Source organism: Bombus flavifrons, chromosome 14 (genome assembly GCF_040668555.2).
Source record: "Bombus flavifrons isolate JBK064 chromosome 14, iyBomFlav1_principal, whole genome shotgun sequence".
Lineage (NCBI taxonomy): Eukaryota > Metazoa > Arthropoda > Insecta > Hymenoptera > Apidae > Bombus > Bombus flavifrons.
In genome coordinates, this window is record NC_138455.1 from 6,130,906 (window position 1) to 6,156,396 (window position 25,491).

At 31.6% G+C, this 25,491-nt stretch overlaps 4 protein-coding genes across 23 annotated transcripts in view; 1 reads left to right on the top strand and 3 right to left on the bottom strand.

Moving 5' to 3' along the window:
- Nucleotides 1-270: 270 nt before the first annotated feature.
- Nucleotides 271-5,000, bottom strand: tamo (PUB and ZnF_RBZ domain-containing protein tamozhennic). 3 transcript variants are annotated; one of them, XM_069128087.1, is made up of 5 exons: nt 4,803-5,000; nt 4,358-4,498; nt 4,085-4,284; nt 3,825-4,004; nt 271-3,741 (listed from the first exon to the last, which is right to left on the bottom strand). In XM_069128087.1, the coding sequence occupies exons 2-5, from the start codon at nt 4,488-4,490 to the stop codon at nt 2,398-2,400; spliced, it is 1,857 nt and encodes a 618-aa protein (XP_068984188.1). In that variant the 5' UTR covers nt 4,491-4,498; nt 4,803-5,000; the 3' UTR covers nt 271-2,397. The 3 variants fall into 3 exon arrangements, with proteins under 3 accessions (XP_068984188.1, XP_068984186.1, XP_068984187.1); XM_069128085.1 differs by having other exon boundaries at nt 4,734-5,000; XM_069128086.1 differs by having other exon boundaries at nt 4,601-5,000.
- A 92-nt stretch (nt 5,001-5,092) lies between these two features.
- On the top strand, nt 5,093-6,580 carry Pldn (biogenesis of lysosomal organelles complex 1 subunit pallidin). The gene is made up of 4 exons (XM_069128095.1): nt 5,093-5,300; nt 5,452-5,562; nt 5,624-5,900; nt 5,983-6,580. Exons 1-3 carry the CDS (start codon nt 5,236-5,238, stop codon nt 5,784-5,786), a joined length of 339 nt encoding a protein of 112 aa, XP_068984196.1. The 5' UTR covers nt 5,093-5,235; the 3' UTR covers nt 5,787-5,900; nt 5,983-6,580.
- O-fut2 (O-fucosyltransferase 2) lies at nt 5,906-8,228 on the bottom strand. 3 transcript variants are annotated; one of them, XM_069128091.1, is made up of 9 exons: nt 7,937-8,228; nt 7,708-7,844; nt 7,523-7,648; nt 7,386-7,463; nt 7,196-7,319; nt 6,922-7,114; nt 6,678-6,855; nt 6,477-6,606; nt 5,906-6,407 (listed from the first exon to the last, which is right to left on the bottom strand). In XM_069128091.1, the coding sequence occupies exons 1-9, from the start codon at nt 8,083-8,085 to the stop codon at nt 6,257-6,259; spliced, it is 1,266 nt and encodes a 421-aa protein (XP_068984192.1). In that variant the 5' UTR covers nt 8,086-8,228; the 3' UTR covers nt 5,906-6,256. The 3 variants fall into 3 exon arrangements, with proteins under 3 accessions (XP_068984192.1, XP_068984191.1, XP_068984190.1); XM_069128090.1 differs by having other exon boundaries at nt 5,906-6,112; nt 6,244-6,407; nt 7,196-7,463; XM_069128089.1 differs by having other exon boundaries at nt 7,196-7,463.
- A 2,212-nt stretch (nt 8,229-10,440) lies between these two features.
- Liprin-alpha (PTPRF interacting protein alpha) overlaps nt 10,441-25,491 on the bottom strand; it is a 40,454-nt gene continuing 25,403 nt past the window's right edge. For 5 of the 16 annotated variants that reach the window (XM_069128067.1, XM_069128068.1, XM_069128084.1 and 2 more), the window contains 21 exons: nt 23,191-23,292; nt 22,931-23,095; nt 22,561-22,635; nt 22,361-22,456; nt 21,378-21,575; nt 20,129-20,416; nt 19,916-20,059; nt 19,122-19,281; nt 18,673-19,034; nt 18,345-18,587; nt 18,095-18,277; nt 17,932-18,024; nt 17,692-17,852; nt 17,300-17,347; nt 15,520-15,772; nt 15,287-15,432; nt 14,976-15,206; nt 14,602-14,865; nt 14,359-14,515; nt 14,164-14,280; nt 10,441-14,059 (listed from right to left, as the gene is read on the bottom strand). In XM_069128067.1, the coding sequence (XP_068984168.1) occupies nt 13,970-14,059; nt 14,164-14,280; nt 14,359-14,515; nt 14,602-14,865; nt 14,976-15,206; nt 15,287-15,432; nt 15,520-15,772; nt 17,300-17,347; nt 17,692-17,852; nt 17,932-18,024; nt 18,095-18,277; nt 18,345-18,587; nt 18,673-19,034; nt 19,122-19,281; nt 19,916-20,059; nt 20,129-20,416; nt 21,378-21,575; nt 22,361-22,456; nt 22,561-22,635; nt 22,931-23,095; nt 23,191-23,292 (3,576 nt within the window). In that variant the 3' untranslated portion in view covers nt 10,441-13,969. Of the gene's footprint in view, nt 14,060-14,163; nt 14,281-14,358; nt 14,516-14,601; nt 14,866-14,975; nt 15,207-15,286; nt 15,433-15,519; nt 15,776-17,299; nt 17,348-17,691; nt 17,853-17,931; nt 18,025-18,094; nt 18,278-18,344; nt 18,588-18,672; nt 19,035-19,121; nt 19,282-19,915; nt 20,060-20,128; nt 20,417-21,377; nt 21,576-22,360; nt 22,457-22,560; nt 22,636-22,930; nt 23,096-23,190; nt 23,293-25,491 lie in introns of all 16 variants that reach the window. The other 11 variants (XM_069128073.1, XM_069128071.1, XM_069128069.1 and 8 more) reach the window with 11 other exon arrangements.

Here is a 25,491-nt window from a genome sequence, read left to right on the forward strand (position 1 = left end):
AGAATTCCTCAGGTTCACTACTTTTGCACTTCGCATCCAACCTCAATCCCTTTATTATTACATTACTTCTTCTTTCTGTTCTACTGTACCTTCAGAATCTTTTTTATTTTATCTATCATTTTTATTTCTCTTTTTCTTATTTCTCCTCTCATCTCATCGAAAGTTACCTGAATTTTCTTCTACATTTCTACTAGCCTTTGCTTCATTCTACATCTATTATTGTTAGAAACAAACAGTGTAATATTCATATTTGTTTTAATATTAAGTTTATATACGTATATAATATGAATATTACATAACTTTAATATTTTAGTACTAAAAAATAAAGTACATATTTTGCATAATCTATATTAAATATTATTTATTATCTGTACATAATAGAATATATTACAATGTACACATAGCTTGCAATATATTACAATAACTATTACAAGACATACATATATCCTTTTTACATTAACTGTTTATTTTATTATTCACTTATTCCTTCTACGTGCATTCAATGAAAAAATATTAGCCGCTTTCTCTTATTTCCGTTAAAATATCAGACTTTAGTAAACGTTAAAAGTAGATTTCAGTAAAGTTATTTTTACATTTAAACAGTTTATATATTTGAAGTACAAAGAGAACATTTTTTATCGAAACATGACGTTATAAAGTTTATTGTTCTGTTATAAATTTTGAAATTCATAGTAAAAAATATTTTGAAGATAATAGCAAGGAATTTCTCTTTTATAAATCCTGGCAAAGCGTTTATAATTAAAAATAAGAAAATTACAAATTAAATGATTAAAAGTTTTAAAACATCTATAATATCATCTTGCAATAATTACTATGCTAAAAAGACTCTAGAATATGTAATTTATCTTTTGTAACAACTTCAACAAATTAAAGGTATCGAAAACAAAACTTTGTACTTACAAACTAATCCAAAGTTAAATAAAGCTATAACAACATATTATATGCAATGAAAGAGCACTCAAATTATCATAAATAGATTGATATGTAAAGACTATAATATGTATGGCTTAAACTAAATTTGTATTGTTTCAAATAAGGTACAAATAAAATTTAAAAAAAAATGTATATTTAATATTACATATTTTATGAATAGCATTGCAGCATTGGGAATGTATAAATAAATATCAAACTACGAAAAATAGATTTCAGTATAAAATTAACAATTGCACAATACGATTTTTAAATTGAAGTAATCAAGACGTATCAACAAGATATATAGATTCAAATTACATGTTTATTAATCTGTATACTGTGCGATCTATTAATTATCATTTAATTTGCATTTGTTTTCTAAAGGTACACAAATATTATAATTTGACAACAATATTGTCCAGTTAAAACAAAAGGTGATGTAAACAATAAATAACATTACCATTATAAAATGGAAGATGTTATTAATATTTCTCCTTTTCTCAATTCAGATAATACAACAACATGCAATATCTCTAATTGCTTCACAATCAAAAAATAACTTTTACAATTACGTTTAATAATATTCTTAATTTTGTGATATCAATTTAAATAAAAATTAATAAAGAAAAACAATGCATTATATATAAAATATAATTTGATGCCGTATATATCTGTGTGTGTACATATGTATTGTACAATACACGTTAATATTTCTTTTTTAAATAACAATCCAATATATTCAACAGATAATTTTTTTGTTAAAATACGAGTTTTCACTATGGATATAATATATGTACGTATACGCTATAGAATAAATAGTTTTTACTTGATTTTGATAGTTTTTACTACAAAAATTGATAATAATTTTTTACTAGATTAATTTTTAATATCAAAAATCAAGTCAAATGTATACATAAATAGATTTTTAATAAAAGTGATTTAATCGAATAGATAAAATTTTATAAAATAAAGTCATATAACAAAACAAAACGAATAAAAGAAATAATTTTATACAGCAAATAAGGGAAAGTCCAGAAAAGCAAATTTTGTTTAATTTAAATTAACAGAAAATAATATTCACACACAAATTAATGATAGGCCACCAGTGTATGTACTATCGTAATACTAATGTACCCATATCACAAATCTATTCAAACAAGTTTAAATAAATAATTTCATATTTCCCCCCTCCCATGTTATACGCTTTATGAAATTCTAAATTCAATTAATATAATAATACCCTTTAAAATTTGTTCTCTAAATAAAGCAATCAAGAAAAATTGTTACTACTTATATCAGCTATTTTCAGCATTATAAGTACTAACATCTTTTTCAAACATTTCACATATTCTTCTTAGAACAATATCGAGCATCCAGGAAATGTATACTTACCACTTCCTTTTTTTAAATTTCAGACACATGGAAAACAATGGAATATGATATTTGTTTCGAACAGTTAAATATCTAAATATAAGTAGGTGAATCTTTTAAACTGATACCACAAGCATCACAGACCGAGACATTTTTCTCGTTTACTAATGTACATCGTGGGCATTCTTTTCCACCACTTGCTAATGGTTTATCCTCGTTTCCTTTGTGCCTAGACTTTCCACACATCTCACAAATTTCTTTCGATGAAGAATTAAGATAGGTGCAAGTAGCACAATTCCAATTCACAACTTTATCTTCTGTTTCATTTCCTTTTTCCGAGTGAGAAAGCTCTAAGTTCTTCAACGTATCCGCGATTTTTACAATTTGATCCGCCGATCGATGTGAACGTTGAATTGGAAGCGTCTGACTACCATGTCTTTTTTCATTACTATGAGGAGATGATTGACTTTCTGAAGATGCATCGTGATATCTATTCGAGTCCATTAAATCAAAGGAAGAAGACTTCTTTTTGAAGGGTAATGTATCGTGATGATGATGTCGGCCATTTGTCATAGACGAATCGATGTCATTCACATCGGTTCTTCCACTCCTCCTTTTTTCAGAGCGATGTATACTATGTTTCTCATCGTTATCATTTTGTTTAAAAGATTTTTGTTTACTCAATCGGGACTCGCATTCCCGTTTGTGTAAAATATCTTCTCGATTACCAAGATCTTTAGAATAGCCTAAACTTTCTAAATTCCTATACACAAAGTCCCAAGAGTCATAATTGTTCCTTTCACCGACCGATTTTGCAGATTTTCTATCAATTTTTCCGTAATCGTAATGGTTTCCATCGCTAGATTGTCTTCTATAAAAATCTACTTCCTCCAAATCTGATATTCTATGAGATATCTTTCGATTATGTAATTTATCATAATTTGCAACTGAAACCGGCATATCAACCTCAATTAGTCTACCCGTTGGTACTCTTGTATATCCTGGCATTGTAGTATAATACGGATTGACTCCACTCATATATTTATTACCATGTGGTAAACATCCATAGGCACTACATCGATTTCCAAAACTGTGATCTACTGGTTGAAAATATTTGTAAGTTCCAGGTATTGAATTCGTATCTTCGATATACCTGTATTCTGAATGACAAGCAGGCATTGATGTATTGTAACTGGGAGGCATAATGTGATAAGGAATCGATGGTGATACCGCATCCACACATGTGGTTTGTGGATAATGATAATCCCTATAATTCTCTGCTTTTGTTCGAGTTTGATGCATTTTCTCAAGAAAACGATAGTTCAATGCTCTGATTGCTTGTTCTGGTGTACCAACGTGATTTTCCCGAAATTCTAATACTTCTAACCACGAGATACTATAATTCTGTGAAACATTCTCCCATATTTGCTTCAAGATCTATGTTTGAAATTGTAACTCTTTTATTTAAGTGTATCTTTATAGAAAAAGTGCTATAAAAGTATCATAATAAATATTCTTACCTGACATTCAACAAAAGCAACTATTGCATCTCTGCTTACACAAGATACTTTATCAGGGTCAATAGGACCCTCCAAAGTAAGCACTCCTAACCCTGTATGTTTATATCCCATTTGTTCAAACATTAATTCTGCTCCTATTAAATTTGCTTCTACTTCATGCTTATAATATCCACTATAAGTCTAATATAAAGAAAAGATTAATTAATTGAATATTTTTATAGCTTGAAAAAAGCAATGTAAAAGATTACAAAAATATTAACCTTTAATGTTCTATATTCTCTTCTCCAAGGCTGAGCCAAAAGATTGGCAGCATATAAAGAAATAGCACTCCAGGCAGTTGCAGCTCTATATCCACTAAAATCTTGCAATGTGGCTGCTGATCTGTGTAATATATCTGCGGTTTCTTGAAATACATATTTATTTTCATTTGGAACAAGACAAAGATTCTCTTTAATAAAACCTAAAATACAGAAAATTGTTAAAAATTAAGCATTTAATATTGTTACATATTTACATATTTATTATATATTTACCTTCAAGTTTATGACGCTGTTGTAATTTTAAAGGACTATCGTCTGTTTGTAGATAAACCAAATGGCTTTGTTCTAATTTCATGCTAATTTCTTGCAATCTATCCTTGCCTCTTATTATTAAGTCATTTGCCATTTTTATCACTGCAACAATATACATTTCTGGTCACTTGTATTTTCTATATGTCTAAAATTGTCCAAGTTATTTCACAGAAACAAAACATTTAGAAAAAAAACAGTATTTACATGTTTAATGTAGGATACTTAAAAATTTGAATAGTTAAATAGTAATATTATTCAAAATGAAACACAAATGAAATATCAGTGAAAAGCAGAAGCGAGCTTAAAGATGTCATTCAGAAATAAACATCTTTCACACCTATTACAAAACCGTCTAGAAATGCAGTTTTAGATCAAATTCTTGATTCAAACTATGGCTAGCTCCAACCTAAAAATAAATCCTATATTTAGAAGCACCGCTACAGTGTTTACTCCAGGAGCTACCATAATATATTCTCTATTTGGAAAATGCTCCATCTCATGTAGAAACGTTCATCGAGCTTTTCATTATATATCAAAAACATATTATTCCACTTCATAAACAATAAATATTTTTCTTTACAACTTTTTTCTTGGTTATGTTCAAGTTACATCAAGAGCATGAAACAAACATATGCTAGAAAGATAATCATCGATACGAAAGCTGCGTATAGAGTCATCACATAGTTATCACCACGATTCATGTTCATTTCGGACAGCTATAGTTGATCTCACAGATGACAAAGTCATAGTTAATGTTATTGTTTACATTAAATTTACATCCAAATTTTTTTATACTATAATTTAGTGGATAATTATAATAACAATAAAAAACACAAAAAATGATGACAGATATGGAAGAGGCAGAAGCAAGAGAACTTCAATTACAAATTGAGAAACGCGATAGGTAACTTTCTGTGTTTCACATTATTTATTTATTTTACAATTGTTTGTAAACATAGTCACACTTTACAATTACATATAAAATTCATTTATTTATAATTGTACACAACTATGAGTATCGATAATATACATCACATTTTCCCAAAATTTTATAGCAAAGAAGTTGAATTCGACTTCAAAGTAGTTGTGAAGAAATTAGCAGAAGGATTTTTAAATCAATATCAAGAACAGTGGGAACAAACTGAGAAAAAGCTTGATGAAGTGAAGTAAGTAGAAGTAAGAAATATAAGTATTTCCTGATTTTAGTTTCTTGCTATTTTTCTTTAGAAATAAGCAAGAGACTTTGCTCGATCAGATGCAAACTGAGAACAAAAAACTTCAAGATGTTTTTGATGATGTTAAGCTACATGAAACGGCAAGTATATTGATATTGAAATATAAATTTCATTTTACAGAAATTTTTGATACAAAAGAATGGCCTAAAATATAAAATATATAAGAGAAACATGTATTACAGATTCAGATGATTAAAGTTACTCAAGGTAAATTAATATCAATGAAAAAAGAAATGGTTTCCATTCATGAGAGGACATTCAAATTAAAAGTGAGTTATAATATTTATGTACTATACATATATATTTCTAATTTACTATTATTTATGTAATGTACACATTGTATTTGTGTAGAAACGAGTGTCAAGGTTGCAGCAGATAATACAAAAGGAGGCCTTAAATAGAGAGCAACAACGAGAGCAAGAACTTCGTCGGGAACAAGAATTAATTGGTAAACCAGCGATAAGTTAAGAAAAACCATTATCTAGAGAGATAATTAATATCGGCAAAGACACATAAACATATAAGAACAGATTGTACTTATACACACATCATGCTAAAATGTGTGTCTAAACTTAGTCATTGATTTTATTGTGTAATATAACTTATACATACATATTTTTACACATTACCAAACAATTTCCCATTGTCCATTAGAGTCACATTTCTCAATACCTTTACATAAATAATTAAATGTTGTTCTAGTAGGAAAACCAATGATTTCCCTATCTTCTTGTATTCTAAATGTGTATGTCGATTCATATGTTCCTATAAAATATCTACAAAAAGATGCAAATAATACATTATTCATAATATAAAACATGAGATATATAATTGTTAATTCTTACCTAGCGTGGGAACTAATTATTTGGTCAATAATTGCAACCCCGCCATCTTTAAATTTACTTAATACGTAATCTGATGAAATAAATCTATGAACTGTATAATTAGATAGGTACTGTTTGAGTTCACTGAATTCTAAACAAATTGATATGATTAATAGATATGCCCGTGTATTAATCTCTTAAGGAAGTTTCAGTATGATTTACCTTCTTGTGTTGCATCTGTAGCAACAAACAAAGATTTTAATTGGAGTTCATCTAATTTATTTTTTAGCTGAGAAGCAGCAGACTGTATTGTTGGCACTGTTGAAGGGCGACCAATTAAAAAATCGCGTCTTCTTAAATGGACTGATAAATAAGGTCCTCCAACTGCATTTCTTGTACCCTATAATTAGAAAAAGGTTGTATTTTATAATTTAAATCTTTTTATTAACTAAGTGAAATTAGATACTTTTTCTTTAGTCCAGTCATCTGGTCGTTCAGTCTTATCATGCTCATTTGTTGAATTAAGGAAAGTTTTTCTATATTCATTAGCAATATTATATAGTTCAGAATTATATCGCATACTACGTCTAGCTTTCCAATATTCTTTTGTACCATAAAAGTCATGTAATGCAATCTCCATGTGATCAAACATTATAGACCTATCATAATAATTAAATTAGTTGTAAAAGATATTGTACGTGACATTTGAGTATTGTTAAACAAATTTTATATTTTCTTACCTATAAACATTAGGTTTCAGATTCTGTTTAAGATCAGACGTCATACCATGAAATTTAATACACTTAACAACTTTAGAAGTTATATTATGATATCCCCAAAAATATCCAATATATTTTTCTGATTCTACTTTATGAAATTGTAATGATTTATCATCACATTCTATTATTTCATTTTTATCTTCAAATTTACCTGTCCTGAACATTTCTTCGTCATTTTGTAAAATATATACAACATCAAGATGTGTTTTATTATTTTCTGAAGGATATTCTGAAAATGCAAATCTCTATTGATTTTATTGTTTACAATAAATAAATGAAATTTTATACCTTGTAAAAACTGACATAATTCAATAACTGGTATATATTTTTGTAAACTTGAAATGTCAAAAAACAGACTCCAAGGCAATTGTGTTTGATATCCTATGTGTTTACTACGCCAATGATACAAATCACCTGTAAAAATAGAATAAAAATAAAATGATGCAAAAACTACTTGTACATTATAAAATTACCCCATGGTGGCAAAACTAATTGCCATTTAAAATCTTTTTCTTGCTTGATTAAATTTTTTATAAAAACTGCAACACGAATAAAAACGTCCCTTCTTAAGTTAAATCCTTCCGGAGGATTAACATCGTAGAGTATATAACTGAAAAATCATTATTGATGTAAAAAATATTAATTTTAAGGCGATACATATATATATATATATATATATACAATAAAGAAGTAAGCTCAGACCGATTTTGAGAGTAACGTGATTGAACGCTGCATTTATTGTTAGTTTCTCCATGTTCATCTGGTATATCACAAAATTCATTTGCAACGATATTTTGTGTAAAATTAATCAAAAGTAATATAAAATACAATACTCTTAAAAATAACAACATATTTTACATTTTAAGGTTATATTTTACATGTTACGATAGGTCAAGAACACTTCGAACATTTCCGGAGTAATATAAGAAATATTTTGTATTGTATAATGAGTTTTAATAAAATATATAATAAATAAATTTGTATTCAATTTTTATCCTTTTTCAAAAAAACATTTGCTTTCTAAAGAATGAGATTAAGGATAGTAAAAAAACAACAGCAATAACAACAACATTGTACAGCTTGATTTTTGTTATACACGAATTACAGACTTAAATCTCCCTTATTCCAAAATGGTTGTTGATGGGTAGATTACAATTTGCTAATTCAATTGATAATAATTATAATAATGATAATAATAATTATTATTTATCGTCTTATACAATATTTATAATTCATAGTTCAGTTAACATAGTTTCTGCCCCCTTATACAAGCAGGGCTGTTATGTTACATTTACTGTGACTCATTTCCCATACTTTTTCATTTATCCTATTAAAGTATACACTTAGCATATAAAAATTACAAGGACAATTTATATTGGTAATGGTAGTAGCTGTAGTTGTAGTAATAGTTATGATAGTGGTAGCAGTAATGGTAGTTGTAGTAATAGTAATAATTATAGTAGTAGCACTAGCAGCAGTAATGGTAGCAATAATAATATTATCGTTATAATTATTTATGCGATAACTATGCTCTGTTATCGTCCCCATTTTCCATGATTTTTTTTTAGTACTTTTCACACGCGCGTATACTTGTATTATGAAATCTCAGATCCAATTCTTGGTTGCTTAAGACTCCAAGTGTACTGTGGGCACAGAAAGTTATCCACTGTCCCTGTCAAAATTTGTGCCTCGTTGTGATTCTTTTTAAATGTGTGCTGTTTTATAGTTTCTTGTCACATTCTGTTAGCAATGACATTAACTGGTAGTAGAATTCTTAGTCTGCAAACATTGGTACATATCATAATACTGAATTGTCATTAGAATAAATATAACACGAAATTCATTTCTATTATACTAATTCCCCTCTTGTTTTGCATCTCCATATGAATTCTCTAGTGTTAACATCACAGCTAAAAAGTTGCTTTATGTTAACAGGAAACACACTATTTTACATTCGATATAAGAAACGTGAAGTAGTACATGATATTTAAAACTTTTAAAAAGAAAAAAAGGGCAAATGGTTTATGCATTAATCGCACAGTGCACTCATTCAGATATATGGTATTATTTGAATAGTCCATCATTTTTCTCACATGCACACTTCATTTTCATATTTGCCACAGTTTTATACATATATGTATATATACACACGTATATACATGTGCGTTTATGTATATATATGTATATTTATATATGAAATGATATTTAAATTTCTAGCAAACATTTTAAGTTTCATTATTTGCAATAATGAAATAACATAATGTCTAATACTTGTTTTCTATTTATTTAAAAAAAAAATTAAAAATATCTTAAAGAAATAAATAATCATGCAAAGTGATTTGCAAATGTTAGAAACAATATTCCTTTATACTTTTCAAGTATAAAATTATTCTGAATATGGAATATATAACTTAAGTAAATAAAAATTCCGTGATAAACGAATAAGTACAAATTTCATAAAAAACTAATTTAGAAGAACAATATAAAGTTTAACTAATCATTTTAGCAACCATCTTCTGATAATAATTAAAAAATTTATTTCTTTGTGCACTGTGTACCATACTATACATACATATATATAAAACACACACAAATATATGTATGTATAGTTTTATACTACTTCACATTTAGAAATATTTCTGACGATTACCCGCTTACTAGCACAATTGAAAATTTTTATGCTGGCACAATTACCTGAGAGTCCAGGTAAAATAGTCAGATATAAATAAAAATCAGTATAATTACATATTGATGATTTATGCACTTGTACAGAATCATCGCATACAAGACAAACATTTTTAAACGATCTACAAATCTCTTGGGTTTTGATTTATCTTGTAGTTGATGCTTCTGACAAAAATGTTACATAAACCAAATATTTTTTTTTCATTTAAAATGGGCCCAACCCATGCACTTGTTGCACACACAATTTTTTACTTTGATCGATTTCCTTTGCTCCTGAATAAATTTATTTGAAATATTTGTTGCATATTTACTACTGGGTTGGCAACTAAGTGATTGCGGATTTTGTCATTAGGTGGTATTGACAAAATCGGCAATCACTTAATTGCCAACCCAATATTATTCTTTCCAGATTACTGCAGCAATCTAATCTAAAAATTCCATCATATAGATATATTCCAACAAAATTTACTATAATATTCATTCAGAAGTAAAGTAATTGGATATTTAATAGCGATTTAACATTTGTTATTATTAGGATTGTAGTATATTTACCTGCATTGGGCTTTGCAATGAAATGTTAAAAAAATTACAGGGATGTTAATAAATAATTCGTATATACACAGGGAAAGATATATACACATACACACTCACACACGTACGCACGCGCATACATATGTACAATAACTAGCATTAACACACACAAACATATGTCATACAAAAATCCAGAATAACGTTAAACTTGTTCTTCCGGCAGTTCGGCCGAATTGAGCATACAAAAGGAGTGTACGAAAGAAAAGATACATTGTGAAATAACACATAATACAGACTGTTACATCACAATATTACATATGTTTTACGTGCATGTTTTTACCATGTATTAGCATGTATATTTCTTCTAAGAATCGAAAATGAATTATACAGAAGAACAATATTTCATTTAATGTAATTTCATTTCCTCTATACTTTTTACAATCTTATGATATGTGTAAACTGATAATAAAGAAACTTAAATATTATAAGTGTCTTTCTTTAGGTATTGATAATTTGCTATACAACACATAAAGCTGTTACATTTAAACAAAACAGTTTGCTCAGCATTGCTGAAGACAATATTTAATATTCATTGTTTTGCTTCTTCATCAGCATGTACACTCTAAAAGAGTATAATACATATCCTTTTATGGGCATAAATTTGTACCGAATAGAAGAAATTAGAAAGCAAAACAAATCCTAAGTTTAAGCAGTTGTTCATTATTTTTTGGTAAAAACATTACGTATATAGTAGATGCTATTAGTTTTGCTTATTCAAGCTCTATTCGATACCGAGCAGTCGGAGGCTGGATTCAGGCGAAATTTTTTCGTATCTATGTATATATTTATAGTTAAATACATAGAAGGCGGCAAAGCTGCTACATATCGAGTCATGATTTACATATATGCGATTATGAATGTGGCTGCTTTTTGGAAGGTTTGCTTTTATTTCTTTTCCTTGGAATGTCCATTGACACTATTAACTAGCGTACATTAAAAATAAGTTCAGTCATTTACACATACTGCAGACACTTCCGAAAGGGAGAGACGGCCATTCTGTTTCACAAAGTGACTCAGTTTTGTATATCTATTCATTTGTACAAATTAGTTCTGTACAATCGTGTAGCATTACATTAGGATTAAAAAAGGGTATACATTGTAATACTATTGTAGAAATGTTTTACCTCAAATAAACTTTTCTACTAGTATTTTGGAGATTGTTCAGTGTAACTAAAATAACTAAACGCGCGTGCAGTTCCGAATTATCAATTGTTGTTTTTTTTTTATATCCCGATAATCAGCTTTCTTTAATAACTAAATAATATAATTTGCATGTGCAAACGTTTTTACTACGACGAGTTATCTTTCAATACAATATCAACAAGAAATTCGGACTTAACATCCCCCGAAAGGAATTAACCGACGATTAAAAATCATAGGACCAGTTATTAAAACATTTATATGAAGAAACAGGAGCGTACCACCTTGTCTCAGTATTGAGGTAGCGTAACGTTGCTTTGGCTTAGCGAGTCTTTCTGATTATCTAGAAATATTTCAACTGATCGGTGGTACTTAGAAAAGAAAAAGATTTCTACACGCTGAAGAATGAGACTGTACATTATGATCTTTACATGTAAGACATATTTTGATCTTCCTACTGCGTACATATATGTCAAGTGTCAACGTTACATTCTTGTACACACGTGTACGACTGTGCAATCATCGTACTGCATTGTAATTTCTTTGGTAGAAACTATTTGGTACGTATGCGCCCATTCGGAAGGTCGTGCAGAGCAATGAAGTTACAACGAATGAACAGCTCGCAGGGGGTAGTTCACAGGGAAACAAACATCAACAACGATTCCTCAAGTATCAACAACATTAACAACATCCCATTATAACTTATCATCATTATTGTGATCGTCTCTATCATGACCAGTTTTATCATTACAGTCACTGTCGTAATCTCAGTCTTTCGCCACACCTTCAGCCTGATAACATTTTGTAATGAGTAATTATAATTATCATCGCAATCATTGTCTTCAGCAACATCGTCATTACTGTTAAATAATATTTATGGCCATTGTTAGTGTATTTTTTTGCTGTTCTTGTTATGGCCATTTCTTTTTTATTTCATTTTTTCTTTCTTTTACTTCGTGACTTTTTATTATATTTATAACGCTCTTCATCTTCGTGAATTCTTTCTCACTATCGATCGAGTCTACTAATAGTCATTCCTGGAACTTTGAAACAAGATGTTAAGAAATACTTGCAAATGAACTATCGACATGAAATTCTTTTCTTTGAATGAATAAAAAATGCTAGAGAGCCGAATGAGACATGATTTCCTTATGATTAAACAAAATAAAGATAGTATAACGATATGCGTGACTGATCGATAGAGTTCGTTATCAATTAAAGTTACAAAGTTCCTTAATTTTATAACACCTACTAACTTTGCGTACATGTACTTATACATTGCGCGATTATTTTGGTATAAAATGTCCGTTTCTTAGTTCACGATAAATAAAAAGCAGTTCCTTTAAACACGTCCATGCAACCGGTTGTCTGATAATTTTCTAATTACGATAGTTGCTTCGGTGTAATTCTTTAATATATTACGTGTTTATATGTGATCTACAAACATTTAAAATTCATCGAAATAACAGAGGAGGACAAGTATTCCAGCGCTCCTTCTGTATGAAGTAATATGTGTGTGTGTGTATATATATATATATATATACATATATATATAATATATATATGTATATATTGTTTTATATATATATGGCTTATTAGGTCACTGTCTTATAGATGCAGAAATATAGAATGCAGTCTTTTCCTTGTACATAAATAGTTTCCTCGAGAGCAATGGCACTAATATAATTTTGGGGATTTTTATTTTGTGCGGTATGAGGTATTATCAAAATAGACAGTTGTTTTATAACTATTTGTTACATAGTATAAGTACATAATATAGTATAAGAAATATGCAATTACGTCCTGAAAATGTTTACGAACTACCATGATATTCATTATTCCGAAAGCTACAAGTCTTGCTATTCTTAAGAAATCGAGGTGAAATTAGACAGAATTATTGTCGTAATTACCTATAACTGATTCTTTGGGCTTTCGAGGAAAAATATATTTCACGATTCCCTGACCGCTCACTACATTTCAGTATCTATATGAGAGTAATTGATTCAGAATTATTATTTTTTATCCGAAATCCGTAACAAGCGGTTTATGAAACATACGCGACATAAAAATTGATAAAACGTTTTAAATTTTCTCCTTGAACATACAATAAATCACCATTTTCTTTTAACAGATTATGTCCGATCGTGTTTTCATATCACCGCGTGTTACAGCTCTTAACAGTATGAAGATACCCTTAGAATGATACTTAAAGCTCTTACAACTTTTACAACACACTTGCATACAGAGAGTAGTAATAGCTGGGGTTTTGGACTAGACGTGATGTGGTTGAAGATGAGGCAGCCTGCTAGACGAGTTGGATCAGGATTTCATACTATTCGCTTCATCGAGTCGCCTTTCTGTTCCTACTGTTAATAAATTTGCGAATTCCATCTCTAACAACTGCCGAGCCTGTTGAAGTACAGAAAAATGGTAAAAATAGTAAAGATAGTAAAGATTATATATAATTTTTAATCTCTGATAACTATATAGCAATACATTAAACTAAAACCTACTTGTGTGTTTTGCGTTGGAATTTGCAAAGCTAGAGCAAAACTATTCGCGTCGAAACTTTCATCGAGGGCTATAAGAGCTCCATGTACCCCAGATTCTAAGAGGTTGTTACCGTATTCCTAAAAATACGAAATTGTGTTTTATCATCATTACAGTATGAATGATTTATAAAATGAAAAGCAGTAAAATGGAGTTACTTTCAGGCCGATAGATTGCACCCATCTTATAACACGATCATTACTCCATACAAGAACATCGACGTTCGCACCTTCCGCCATTCGTCTCCTTTCTTCTAATTGTTGCCTATCATAATTTAATCGCTTTAAACACGAAATGCCATATTGCAAGCTTGTTCTGTAAAAATAAATAAAATTCGGATCAGATCAAGGGATCTAAAAATCACTGTTAAACATGAATTTTTGTTTTTAATGATTTATCACCTGTGAAAACTATCAACCATTCTAAGTTGACCACGAAGGTCCTTTTTGGTAAGGTGATCCAACATTCTAGCATCAACAAGGCACTCCATGAAAGTGGATCGATACTGTGGCAAACCAAGACTTGGAAGCCAAACATTACCAATCCATTCGTGGTTCATATCTCCAAATGCTAAGGTTGTGCGAGAAGTTTTTGGTGCTGATGGACTTGTAAGTGATACCATTTCTTGAATAGCTAACCGTAGTTTCAATCGATGTAGAGGATTACTAAAAATAAAAATTATTACATTAAATGTTAGTGATTTTATATTGTATGGAACTCCATCATGCTTGTCATCCAAAATGTGTAGAATGTGTTAAATAACTTAATTTCGTACCTTATACCAATTTCACGTTGAATTTCGGTATCACTAAGAGCACTCATTATGGCACCACTTTTGACATTTGCCCGGCAAGCTGCAACATACCACGTTGGCATGCCCACCCAAAGCTCAAGCCAAGCTACTACAGTTGGTCCATTCCATAGAGCAAAAGGTGTTCCAGCTTTCATTGCCTCCGCCAGAAGTTCGTGTCGTGAGGAATCTAACATACTTCCAAACATACTTGGACTGAAAGAAAATTAGTGCTATAACAATTATATTCATTAATTATTTAAATTATGAATATGTTTTTAGTTACATATATGTACCTTTTCTTTTTTCTACGATCAAAATCGCTTTTACTACCCATAGTGCCAGCAACAGAAACATTATCTCCATAATCAGGATCTGCAGGTGTATTTGCTCCTCCCATACCTGGTATATCTCCAGGCATTGGTGTATCTTTCCCCTTGATCTGTAATCAAAGTTCTCTCTCTGATTTTTCTCATTTTTCTTATTTAGTTATTTGGTTATTATCTTACATAATTAAAATCTGCATTACCTTTTCTTTCTTGCTGAAAAATCTACCAAGACTGCTCTTAATGCCTTTCTTCTTTTGAGCTGCAGCTACTGCTGCTGCGGTTGCTGGACTCATGGTAGATTGCATGTGCAAATGCGAACTAGACAATTGTCCAATTGGCAATCCAACACCAGACAAGTTGTTCTTATGCAAACTGTCCTGGCTGCTATGACGTGAGGACAATGGGGAAGGGGGAGTCCCAGAATTGAGTGCGCCGTTGTTATGTTGCCCATGCCTGCTGCATGGAGCGCTAATCTAGTTTCTATTTCTACTCTAAATAATGCATTCTAGCCCACAAACTATCCGACTTATATCTTTTTTTCTATGCTGTATGTACCTTCTATATCATTTTTATGATCTGAATTTATTCAAATTATTTTCAGATCTTTTTCAAGATACATCATCACACTAGACAATCAAACAACCAAATTAATAACAGGATTCTCTAAACCATCTGTACTCTTCAATATTTAAAGCATAAAGAGACCAATGTTTTAAATTACGTGAGATAAGATATGATCAGGGAACTTACCGAGCCAAGTGAATTGCATTACTTAAAAGACTTTTAGCAGTGATATGATTGTGCTTATACATGATAGTACATGAGCATAAGCACAAATACTATTTAGCTTCGAATAATATATGTGATATGATATTTTATTCCAAATTGCGTATTTTCAATGTAAATAATATTCCTAATTGAGTCAGATTAAAGCATTCAAGTTTTAATTTCGTACTATTCAAGATATCTACAACTGACAATTGTACTACAAACAAATAACTAGTAAACTAAAGAAGAAATGAAGCAATATCAATATCAGTTTTGGAAATTCGTGAAAAAATATCATTATATCACAATCCAATATCTTATACATATAAAAACAATATAATATCATATGAAAGAATAAAAAATATTTCTTTCCAAGAACGTCCAAAATGATAAATTACGTTTGACAAAATAGTGAAAAAACAGTTGTAATACCTACTCAGTATTACAGGGAAGGCATAGAAACCTGAAAATATAGCTGATCACTGCTTATGAGATGGGATTGTCATAATAAGTACCGTTTAAAGACAAAGATATAGAAAAACCGCCTTATCTATGAATTCTATTGAAACAATTATAATCTTTTATTGAGATAATGAAACTGTTAATTGCATCTATTGGATCCATCTATATCTTTGCACCTATTTCTTAGAAAACAACCTTATTCGCGCAGGAGATTCAGACGCGACGTTAACTCGATGCAATTCTCTTGGCTGCCTAAATTCCCTCGTTTGTTTGAGACAGCGATGTCTGTCGTGAACTGGGCAGGCTTGAATGTATGATGGATGGAAGAAGCTAATATCAGTTTCTTCCAGGGACTCATTTCTATCAGATCTATCAGTCGGTTCGTCCGTACCACTGTGCTCGAAAATTGGGGCTGTAGGCATAAATATGTGATATCTTGCATACTATCCATTGATCATACGTTTCTTGTAATAAGAAATTATAGTTAAAAAATAGAAATATCCATAGTGAATTTTGCAATACAAAAGTATCTATAATTATCAGTCCCTACAACAATTTTTTTGTAAAAACCTAAGATCATCTTAGTAAATCCCTTTTTCCAAAAAAAGGTATAAAAAGGATCTGTTACCATCGATGTCACTTAGGTCGACTTCTAAGTTGTTCATTTCATGCCCACATGGGCCACTCAAATATGTCGTGCACAGCGGCATATGTTGCGGATTACATGCAGTACTACAATCTTTAATTAACCTGTGAGCAGGAAAACCACTGCTGGGAAATCCGGCTTGTCCAGTGCGTCTGGCAGCATAAACAACGCACAATGCTAACTACTTACAAAATAATTACTGAATTTTTGGCAATCCACCTCTATGTATGCAAGGACTTTGACAATTTATGTATTATTATTTAAGCATTAATCAATTGAATGAAATAGCATATTTACGATATTCAATACACATAAAAGACATCTTGTTTTCCAACAAAAAACTTAGAGTCCTCATTATCAGAGATGTGGTTGCAAAAATTTTGTTTATAATACATTATCATTGCTTTCTCAGATAGTGCTCGTGTAGTTCAAGCATTGGATCCACGAAGAAATTCGATGTTTGTTGATATCGATAAATTGAAAATTAAACACATACCTTCTGAGTTCCTCTTGACTGTGAGCAAGTGCCTGTGCTACTCGTTCTAGCCTGATCGATCGAGCAGTTAACGGTGAAGCCGCATCGCTACCACCACTTCCTGCACCACCAGTGCTGTCCCTTTCACTCACTGAATGCAATTCTTCGCCTGATAACTGCAACTATAATATGATATAAAAAATTACACATATGTCAATGCTACTGCCTTACACATGTCGAATTGTCATCACAGTTATTTACCTGGCTCGCAGGAAGGGATTCCGAAAGTTGACCTGGACTAGCTAAAGAGGCAGCATATTGATGGAGATGCGCTGGAGACATTGATGCTGGTGCCTTCAAAATAATAAAAATATTGAAAATATATTTTAAAATGATTAAGGATTATAAAGTAAACGGTACTTACCGTATGATATTTATGTAAATAATCTCTGTTTGGACTATGATGCGATTTTGGAGTGGATCGTCCACTTAATGGTGGAGATGCCCGTTCGAGACTTCGTCCTCTGGCTAACAAATTCATATGTTCAAGACTACCAACCCGGGACTCCAACTCCTCGGCACGCGCTTCGGTACTTTGCTTTTCTTCCTTCATCAAAAGTGCACTTTGACATATTGATATATAAAATATGGTATAATAAATAACGTTTGATTACCTGGATTAATCTAATTTCATTATTAATTGCATCTAATTGTTCTTGTAACATTAATGCTAGTGTTTGAGCATCCGTATGTCCTGTAGGACTAATTACATCAGCTGCACAACTGAATAAACTTTCGTTATCTCCGTCACCTTCTGCATCACTAGAAACATCAAATGCTTGTTGTACATTTGCAAGGACATGAGCCTGCTGTAACTTTTCCCATTCTTGCTCTGCTAAAGTGCGCGCTACATAATTCTAAAAAATTGAGAGCGTGTTATTCAGAGTTTTCTATTATATATTTAATTTTTCATATACTAAAGTCTAGTCTTTTATGTGCTACCTTTGCTGGATCATCTTCGATTGCAGGTCGTTTACCCGTTCTTCTTGGTAAAGAATGAGTATCAAAACTACTATGACTTGCACTCCTAGAAAAGGAACCTGGATCCACTGCATTGGGGGACAAACTTCGAGTTAGAGCATCTGTTTGTTGAATATTGAACGCAATTTCTTGCTGAAGCATCTGCCTTTTCACGTTATCGATTTCAAGGCGAGCTTTCCCTAATTCCTTAACTATTTCAGCCTTCTCATTTTGAAGATCTTCCGCAATCTTCCTAGTCTTTTCCAGTTCTTGCGTGAGTGCGTTTTTCTCTTCTAATGCGTGCATCCTTTCTTTTAAATGTACTTGCAATCTTTCATTAGATTCTGCAGAAATAAATCAAAGCTAATAAGCATAAGAATGTATTTGTTATCAGTAATGTAATTACTTTACACAATATACATATAAATTACCTGATAAAAGTTTATCAACAGTTGTACTAAGCCGCGTATTATGCTCCTCATTCATCTTAAGTCGTTGATTGACACGCATCACTTCTGCATTCTTTTCTTCAAGTTGCGTTTCCAACCTCTGTATTCTATCCTCTGCACTGCCGTGTCTTTCTTGAGCCTGCTTATTAAATATTTCACACAATTAAAATCAATGCCTGCAGATATTAAATTTAATTAGAGGTGAATTCGTGAAAATATATTTATATATATTAGATTGTTCTTTATTCTAAATATAATCTTCCAGTAGAGCTAACATGTAAAGCTAATGAATTGAATTGAAGAATAAATACGTGCCTAATACAAACATGTCTACAGAAATGTGATAATAGCACTAAACTACAAGTTATTAACAAGCTCTGAAAATAATCACACTGATTGCTATGTTCGGTATATTTAGTGAATAGAAAGTAAGTAAATTATTTTATATCAACCTTCACCTTTGTAAGTGACGCGATTATCATATTATATTCATTAACTTCATAATCTTAGAAGAAAATTAAAAAAATCTGAAGTGTGTTTATTGTTTGTGTGATTTGTGAGTAGCCATGGCCAATGATGAAGAATATAACAGGGAAAACATTGCAAAAAATTTAATATGTAAACTGAAGTAGAATGAAGACTGTTTTCAAGAAAAGACATTAAAGGGGCAAGCATTCTCGACATAGGTACATTTGGAGGCAGGGAGTATCGATAGAAGTGCAGAGGAATAAGAAAAGAAGAAATTGATGATACGACGACTTAATTCCTCTGCGTACCTGGTTGGGCCTCCTCACCTGCGTCAGAGCCTCCATCCTCTGCTTTAATTGCTCTTCCATTTCTGGTAACTTAGCGTATTGGGCTAATTTTTGTTCTGCGAGTTCTAGTTTCTCCTGTATCGCCGCGATTTTTTCTTCTTGGAGCTAAACATGAATTACATAAAGGTCATTAAATTGACATAAACTGTAAATTTAATATAGAAGAACGATTACCTTTAATTGAGCTTTCTTATGCTGCAGCTCTTGCTCCAGCTTTTCATTGAGATCATGTAAACTAGTGGACTCTCGTTGAGCATTAAGATAACGTTTTTCAAGAGTCGCTATCCTCTCTTCTTGGTCCTCTTTTTGGGCAACATTTTCACGTAAATCTCTCTGCAGTTTGACATTCGTTTCTTGGGTTTTCAGAAGGTCTTTCTGAGTCTTGGACAAAGTTTCTTCCAACTCTGCTACTCGGCCACTTAATTCGGCTACCCGCCGCTGCCATGTGCTCAACTCTGAGCTCTAGAATAATTGTTATAATACAATGTTAATAAAAGTCAATGTGTATCTAATATGCTACTTGTATGTGTACAGAAAGAGTATTAAAAATTGTGTTTCTCATATGCACTATGTAAATATGTACATCTACACAAATATGTTTTAACAAGGCATTATCTCTCTTGTTCTGCTCTTATCTCTGAGATACTATACTAGATCTAATTGAAATATATACTATAATTGAAGTTGTAAATGTGTTTTTATATTGCATGGGATGTTTTGTGTCAGTATATATATACGTCACATTAATGATTAAGCCATTTATAAAGTTTGCTTGGGAAAAAATTCATTCTTATTCATTAGATCATGCGAATATGGAACACACATTATTAATATATATATTCATTCTATAACATGCCATAGGCGCCAATGGCACATTTAATGGAAGGTAAATTCAAGTTGTGCAACATAGTGTTATAAAATCGATCTAATTTTTTCTGTTAATATTTCTTAAAAAATCTCATTACAATATGAAAACAAAATACAATATTTCAGTAATTGCTTCACGACTATCATACTCTATAACATTTAATGAACATAGTTTAAAGTTGATCTAGAAGATCTCTTAGTGTCGTGTGTAAATGAAAGCGCTTAATGATATTATCAAAGATAACAATTTGTTATTGTGTTTCAACACCATGCAGTTTAACGGAGACACTCTAAGTCTCTATGTTTTTAATTCAAGAATAGCAATAAAAAATGTTTTTCTGAACTTGTGTAAATTTGCAAATCGCTTGAGGTGCATGCAGAAGAAAAAAAAGGGGAGAACGAAGAAGAGTATATTCGTTCTGCATCTCAAAAATATCAGCAGTCAGGGATGCGTTTTATCGCGCGAAATGTTCCACGATCCATCTACCTGACTGTTCCTAAATCAATGAGAGAATCATACATACGCTAAGTAGTTCGTCGTGATACTTTTTCATACCTGCTTGTCAAGAGTAGCTTGCAAATCTATTACGCGCGCCGCAGAATCCTGGTCCACAGGATCGAGACTGCCATTGCTCAGTCTACTTTCGATCTCTGTTGACTTCTCCGTACCTAGTTTTTGTACTGATTGCTGCAGTTGTTGTTGTTGCGGTTGTTGTTGCTGTTCCTGCTGGCCTCCTGCCTGCTCAGTCTCATTCTGCCCGATCATAACACTACATTCAGAATGCCTCGCTCGCATTGCCTGTCCTGCATCGCCGCGCAATTCCCAACAACTACGTATCTATGCAGCTATGCGACTAAACCACTACCGTGCACGCTATTGCGAATGCATTCTTATTATGGATGCAACGATCGAGATGAATGACAAACAGATGGTCACTTTATCGGTACAGATTTGAACTCTGTTCAAGGATGACATTACATGATTTCCTCTGATCGACGCATAGAGTGCCATGATTTGAAACGAATTGAAAATTCTGATAGAAAAGGGAAATTGAATGAAACGTGGAATAATATGATTGACAGTAACTATTGTAATTCTCATTGTGACATATGAAAATCACTAATGATCAAATGCTTCTAAGATGACACAGAATATACTCTTTAATCGTTAAACAAGAGCCAAGGGCTGAAATCTGTGACCAATAACTTCGAAATCAATCAATATCTAACGCCGAGATTAGAAGCGTATCACAGATAGAGAGAAAGAGAACAAGAGGATCCGATGACGCAGAAAACGAACTTTATTACTCTATATAAAACGGTGTGGCTAGGTGAAATACTGAATTATATCAAAACCATGAACATGCAAAGTGAAAAGATCGCATAAATACAATTCACGACGCTTAAACATGTTGAACACCTTTTTCATGTATTCATGATAAATATGACTGTGAAGTATGAAGGAGCAGTGTTATGTGAAATATTTGTGGAGTGCATTATGCATGGGTGTGCAATAACGTAAAGATATTTCTCAGCTACCTTGTTCTGCTGTTGCCCGTCTTCCGCCTGTCCGTTCTCCTTGGGTCTATCTTCTATATTTTTAGGCGCATGTCCACTTAATTTATATTGCTGGAGCTGCGAATTTTTATTCAAATTACAAATATTATATTTGTTACACGATTATTAAACACTTCAGTAATTAAGTATTAAAGAATATACAAAATTAGCTGAAACGATACCTCTTCTTTGGTAATAGCTAGCTCTTCTTCCAGGCTTGTATTCCTTTCTAATGCAACTCGTAATCGTTCACGCACCTGAAAATTAGTTACTATTAAAATATCGATTTCTTATAATCGGTATTATAATTATTATATTTTTCATTAATGCATTTCCAACTACATTATATTAATATTATATTCTCTTCAACTGGTGAATCGCTGCATTTGGTAATTTTATAGAAATTTTACAACTCATCATTCTTGTATCTAGTTCACAAAAAATGCAACGAGCATCAGTTTCAGGGCTGAACGGGAATCGTGATTCTCCGTATCTTCCCTCAAGGTTGCCAATGTGTCAATGTCGTCAAACAATGGATCAGAAAGTTCTTACTTTCTCGTCTAAAGCCTTGTGGTGCTCGAACAGACTTTTTAGAGCTTTGAGCACTTCAACTTCGGACGATACTCCAGATTGCGCGGCGGCTTGCCTCTTCACTACAGTCATCCTAAGCGATCGTTCATGTCGGGAAACCAGGCATTCCAGATGCTCGAGCAGAAGCTGCGGAAGGCAATAGAATCGTCTTGGTGAGCAATGTCGTAGAGACAAGTACCGGCTTCAATCTATAAGATGCATTAGTGGTCTGTTCTACGTACACGAGTATTATTCCTTTCTGCTTTTAGTTCCGATATCTCTTCTTCTCTTTCTAGGATACTTTCGCGAGCTGCTGCGAGCTCTTTCGTCAACTGAGAGAAATCCTGTAATTAAAAAATGCATTTCATTTATATAACAAGCTGCGGACACTAGTGAAACGATGCTAAATAATAAATTATAATAGTAGTTTTGGTTTGTTTGTAATAAATAGTTTAAGAAATCAATAATAGTTAATAAGAATAAAATTAAAACATCGGTAAGTAAATGTAAATCCATCGTAGAGAACATATGTATAGAATTATAATTGTAAATAAATTGATTTAGTATTCGCCGGAGTTCATTTCGAATAATACTATTTTAGAAATGATACTGCATTCCCCTGATATCTTTTTACCACGGCGATTTGTATAGAGATTAAAAAAGAATAATGGACACTGTATCCTTGAACCACAGTCCACTGTTTTTTTATCATTTTTACACGATATAGTATGCCAGATACTTCTATATACATATAATAATAGAAGTGCATTAAATACCCTTCACCGATCAAAATCAGTTTTAACCGTAACGTCATACAATATGATAAAAAGAAATTTTCATGATTATTTTTAATAATTCAAGAAGATGAAAATAAGAAGAAATGAACATCTGATTACTTGTAACAAGACAATATGAATTGAAGAGAAGTATAGTGTAATGTAAGAAGATCGTAGATCGTTTCAAGTTTTTCAAAAATGATGATCAAAGTGGTCCGGAGTCAGTCTCAGCGGGATGCTTGATAGGGAAACCGCACTTTCACCTTTTTCATTCAAGCGCGTTTTATTCACGCCTTCGAACGTGTTACTTCCGCTCGACACACCAGCACAATGTTAAATCTTTATTTATAAATGCTACCTCGATCGATATGGCCTTCCCCGTTGAAACAACATCGACAGCTGCTTTGCACTTTAAAGGAGCAAACAGCCTCATCTAAATTTATGTCGCTCCTGCTTGCCCTCGCTCCTGTCCCTCATTGTGCGAAACTTGGGAAAACTTGACACTTACAGCCATTATTTTTGGTATCAGAACAATCTCAAAAAGAAAGAGAAAATTCTAAAACTGAGTATAAACCCTGTGGTGCACTTCTTGTATCATATTTAACATAGTATATTATAAATTTATGACATACATTGTGACAGAAAAGAGATAATTTAACAAAACGAAGCTAATTTTTCTAAATTTCTTTCTCGCTTAACAATTTGAAATTTCAGATATCTCTAATTTTAAAACCTCTTCAAGTCTTCCGAAAAAAGAATACCCTGAAGAATTTATATATCTTCTCTTGAATGTTCAAATTTCCGTTACAAAACCCTGCAGCAAGTAACTTCTTTCAAGTTTATCGGAATGATGAAAATTTGGAATTTTAGAATCCAAAATAAGGTATCTCCTTATCTAACATAATTTCAATTCTCTAAATAGTTCAACTAAAGAACAAAAAAAGAAGAAAGAAATAAAGAAAAAAAATAGATATCCAAGTAATCTATATGATACAAAGGAGAGAAGATATGAAGATATAAAGATATAAAAGAAGGAAGATATTTAAAACACGCCTGTAACTCGGATATCGTATCCATGAGAGTAAAAATTGAGCTACTAACACAGATTACATAAAAGCTGTTCGGTAACGAGCAATAGTTTCACGTTAAAACGGAGCAGAATGGACAAGGCTGGCCGTTCAAGTGGTTAGATATTGTCTTTGAATGAAGAGATATCGATGGATTCGTAAAGAACTCATTAGCCAGACGATGGTTGATTAATTACAGCCGACTAGGGAATCCTATTAACGCATAGAATGTGTACCGAACGAAATCACCGGGAAATACGACAGAGTGAAAAGCGGCTACACAGAGAAGAAGGGACCTAATTTGCATACTGAAGTTCAGAACCTGAATTATTCCTCTGGGATCTTGAAATCACGCTTGTCTGCAATTAAGCGAAAATACTATGCATTATACACACACAATATTTGCTATAGTTCTGAAATCAAATATTGAATTATAATAGATTTAGAAGCTTTTGTATAATTACGGTAATTACTTAAGACTTCTATATCTATAAATCCTCATCCTTTTGCCTGCAGATACATTTTAAAAGTTTGATACGGTGATATCAAATATGAAAGTAAATTAATGATCTGTTGGTGTTTACCGGTAGAGACATTTAAGACCGAGACAATTAATCATTACGAATGGTAATGAGAAACTAATACTCAAGGATTGAAGAAGGATGATCTAATTACAGGTATATTCTCATGAATAAATACC